This window comes from Lycium ferocissimum, chromosome 6 (genome assembly GCF_029784015.1).
Source record: "Lycium ferocissimum isolate CSIRO_LF1 chromosome 6, AGI_CSIRO_Lferr_CH_V1, whole genome shotgun sequence".
NCBI lineage: Eukaryota > Viridiplantae > Streptophyta > Magnoliopsida > Solanales > Solanaceae > Lycium > Lycium ferocissimum.
This window is the reverse complement of record NC_081347.1, coordinates 47,163,220-47,167,671: the sequence shown is the minus strand read 5'-3', so window position 1 is coordinate 47,167,671 and position 4,452 is coordinate 47,163,220. Positions and strand designations below refer to the sequence as shown.

The 4,452-nt window shown below is 36.0% G+C and overlaps 1 protein-coding gene across 1 annotated transcript; it reads right to left on the bottom strand.

Moving 5' to 3' along the window:
- Positions 1–1,199: 1,199 nt before the first annotated feature.
- Positions 1,200–3,627, bottom strand: LOC132061332 (uncharacterized). The gene is made up of 3 exons (XM_059454170.1): positions 3,367–3,627; positions 2,073–2,168; positions 1,200–1,688 (listed from the first exon to the last, which is right to left on the bottom strand). The coding sequence occupies exons 1-3, from the start codon at positions 3,625–3,627 to the stop codon at positions 1,200–1,202; spliced, it is 846 nt and encodes a 281-aa protein (XP_059310153.1).
- Positions 3,628–4,452: the final 825 nt, after the last annotated feature.

Below are 4,452 nucleotides of genomic sequence, written 5' to 3'. Positions count from 1 at the left end.
GCAAAATCACCATTTTTTACATGATCTCTAATAAAATGATGCTTAATATCTATATGCTTTGCTCTAGAATGATGAACAATATATTTAGAAAGGCTAAATGCGCTAGTGTTATCGTACAAAATATGGCACAGAGTCATAAGATAGTTCATAATTAATCAATTAGTGCATCATCCATAGTAGTTGTGGAACACAACTTCCTAAGGCTAAATACTCAGCCTCAGTAGTCGATAATGCAACAGATGTTTTCTTTTTGCTATGCCAAGATATAATTGATTCTCCCAGAATTTGACAAGTACCACTTGTACTTTTTCTATCTGTTTTGTCACCTGCAAAGTTAGCATCTGAATATACAATAAGATCAAAATTGGTAGAATGTGGATACCATAGGCCAAAGTATTGAGTTCCAATAAGATATCAAATGATTCGCTTTACTGCAGTAAGATGCGATTCCTTGGGAGTTGACTGGAATCTGGCACATTTTCTTACACTAAACATTATATCTGGTTAACTGGCTGTAAGGTATAGTAAAGATCCTATCATAGCACAATAGGTTCTTTCATCGACATCCTTTCCCGGAGAGTCTATTTCAAGGCATGTTGAGGGGCTCATAGGTGATCCAACAGCTTTTGCCTTTTCGCACCGAATTTCTTGATAAGTTCCTTGGTATACTTTGTTTGACTAACAAACGTGCCATTAGCCGACTGACTTATTTGCAGTCCTAGGAAGAATGTAAGTTCACCCATCATACTCATTTCAAATTCTCCTTTCATGAGATCAGCAAAATTCTTGCATAAAAGAGGGTCAGAACTTCCAAAAATAATATCATTAACATAAATTTGAGCAATCAAAATGCAATTTGAGGATTCTTGTATAAACAGAATGGTGTCGATTTTCCCTCTTCTGAAATTGTTATCTAACAAGAAGGAACAGAGTGGTGTCGATTTTCCCTCTTCTGAAATTGTTATCTAACAAGAAGGAACTGAGCCTCTCATACCAAGCTTTTGGGGCCTGTTTGAGTCCGTAAAAGGCCTTAGTTAGTTTAAACACATGATCAGGACAAGAGGAATTTTCAAAGCCTGGTAGTTGTTTCACGAAAACTTCTTCCCTAATAAACCCATTTAAGAAAGCACTTTTATATCCATTTTGGAATAATTTGAAATGTTTAAAGAATGCATAAGCTAGTAAGATACGAATAGATTCTAACCTTGCAACGGGAGCAAAAGTTTCACCATAGTCGATACCTTCTTGTTAGAATAGCCTTGGGCTACAAGTTGTGCTTTGTTTCTTATCACTTGTCTAGATTCATTCAGCTTGTTCCTGAAGACCCATTTTGTCCCTATGACATATACATTTTTAGGTCTGGGAACCAACTTCCATACCTGATTTCGTTCAAATTGATCAAGTTCTTCTTGCATGGCAGTTATACATGATTTGTCATTTAAGGCTTCATCAACTTTCTTGGGCTCCAGTTGTGATATAAGCGCGACTGCAGTCATCTGCTTGTGAGATGCTCTGGTTTGAATTTTGGCTTTTAGATCTCCAAGGATAAAATCATTTGGATAACTAGCTTCACTTCTCCATTCTCCTAGCAAGTTTATTTGTTGAGGCTCAGAAGTAGCTTTGTCAACTTTTTCTTGAACAGAATTTCCTTCAATTTCCTGAGTTTGAGGTATTTTAGGTGGTGGTACCTTAGTAGTTGACTAGGCAATATCATTAGTTAACTTTGGTGCTGGAGTCTTTTCTCCCGTATCATCATTTACAGTACTTGTGTCTTGGACATTTGGGTTAGTATCAATAAAAACAACATGAATGGATTCTTCAATAGTCATGGTTCTTTTATTGAATACTCTAAATTATCTATTAATAGGAGCATAGCCCATAAAAATACCTTCATCGTTGTGAGGATCAAATTTACCAAGATTGTCCTTACCATTGTTGTGAATGAAACACTTGTATCCAAAAGGATGAAAATAGCTTATATTTGGCCGCTTACCTTTCCAAAGCTCATAACTCATCTTCTTCATAATTGTCCTTATCAGACAACGATTTAAAATGTGACAAGCTGTGCTTACTGCTTCAGCCCAAAAGCGATCGGGTAGTCCTTGTTCAAGAAGCATTGTTTTGGCAGTATCCTGAAGTGATCTATTCTTTCTCTCAATGACTCCATTCTGTTAAGGAGATCTTGGTGAAGAAAATTTTTATGTGTAGCCTTGTTGAGCGCAGAATTCTTCAAATGATTTATTTTCAAATTCCTTTCCATGATCACTGTGAATGGTTGAGATTAAGTATCTCTTTTTTTTTGTTGTACTCTTCTGCAAAAGATCTCAAATTGGGTGAAAGCTTCATCTTTATGAGTTAACAACATAATCCACGTAAATCTTGAATAATCATCTACAATGACAAAACCATATTTCTTTCCACCTATACTGGCAATCCTAGTAGGGCCAAATAAATCCATATGCAAAAGCTGAAGAAGTTTAGTGGTGCTAACAATGTTTTCTGGTTTAAAAGAGGAGTGAGTCTATTTTCCTAATTGACATGCATCGCATATATGATCTTTAGAAAAATTTAGTTTAGGAAGTCCAAGGAACAAATCATGCTTAGAGAGTTTCTCAAGAATATGCATGCTAGCATGTCCTAGTTTTTCATGCCACAACCAAAGATTACTCGATATGGATGCAATACAAGTGAGAGTAGGTAAATCAACATTTATTTAAAACATAAATATTATCTACTCTGTCGCCAATAATGATAAGGTTCCTTGATGCATGACTCAGTGTGCATTTGATAGCATCAAATAAAACTTTAAATCATGCATCACATAGTTGACTGATGCTCAATAGATTGTATTTCAGTCCATTCACTAGATACACTTCCATTAGATCACACGTAGGACTGAGAGTGCTGCATCATACTCCTACAACATCTCCTTTTGTATTGTCACCAAATCTAATCTGATCACCATCTATCTTTTTCACCTGTTTGAAATTCTCTCTTTTTCCCGTCATATGTCTAGAACACCCACTGTCAGTTACCCCCATATCCTTTTTTAAAATATTCCTGGGTTGTTCCAGCAAGACAAAGAATTAAGTTTCTCTTAGGTACCCAAGTTGTCTTGGGTCCTGGACGATTAGTGGTGTCTTGCCCAACACTCGTGTTTTTGGGCTTCCAATTTTATTTACCAGATCTGGTATTTTTGTACTTGCAATTAAAAGATTTATGACCTATTCTTCCACAAGTATAACATGAGAAAGTTTTTGGAAAAGTGTTTGAAGTAGAATAGAATTCAGTTGATGAAAAATCATTAGTCGACTAGTTTCTTCCAAATCTAGAATTAGTATCAAAAGGAATTCTATTCGATCTGACAGAACTGTGGCTAGGTGACTTCTTAATGCTATTCAATTGCATTTTGATTTCACCTAGTTCTTCTTCGAGCAAGTCTACTTCAATTTGACTTGCTTCTAGTTGAATTTGCCAATTCTTCTTTTCCTTGGCTAATTTATTGTATTCATCAATCATCTTTTGAAGGTCATCAGTGACCAAGTCAAGAGTTGCTTGAAGATCAATGCATTTAGAGCAACTAGGAGTTCTTACCTCACTAGTATCCGATTTGGCCATGAAGCACATGTTTGCTACATCTTCAGTCTCTGATTCATCTTATTCACTCCAGGCTCCATACGATTTGGAGGTGTGCTGTTTTATGTAGTTTTTCTTTTTCAGTTCTGGACACTCAGCTTTAATGTGTCCAAGCTTTCCACATTGATAGCATTTGTCATCATTCTTTTGTTCATCATTGTTTCTGTAACCACTTTTTGATGGTTCATTGTCTCATTTTCTTTTGCGAATACTTTTTTCTTTTCTTTGGGTTGATCATTGTAAGGGCCTCATAGTTCTCATCATTAACTTCACTTTCATCAGTGGTAGTTTTAAATGCGATAGTCTTTTTCTTACTAAAGCGAGTAAACATGGATTTGAGTTCTAAATGCAAGTAAACATGGATTTGATGTCTTCGTCATCTTTCATCATGAACATTTCATATTCCTTTTGAAGAGCATCAGCTCTGGATTTTCTGACTTTTGATGTGCCCTCATAAGTGACTTGCAATTTGTCCCCCATTTCTTTAGCTGTTTCGCTGTTTGAGATCTTTCCAAATTCCTCATCGCTAACTGCACAATAAAGTAAACTAATAGCTCAAGCATTAATAGATATTACCTCTTGCTGCTTTTTTGAGCATTCGAATGATTCAGTGTCAACTTTGGTCTTGGGATCAACATTAGGTATTGGCTTAGGTCCATTTTTGATTACCACCCACGCTTGGTAGTCAGTTGAGATCAAAAAGATTTTGAACATTTCTTTCCAGTGGTTGTAATGCAATCAATTGAAGTATGGTGGTTTCAATGGAGAGTGACCATCTTGCAGAATTGTACCGGGAATGTGATAACTGGACATTTT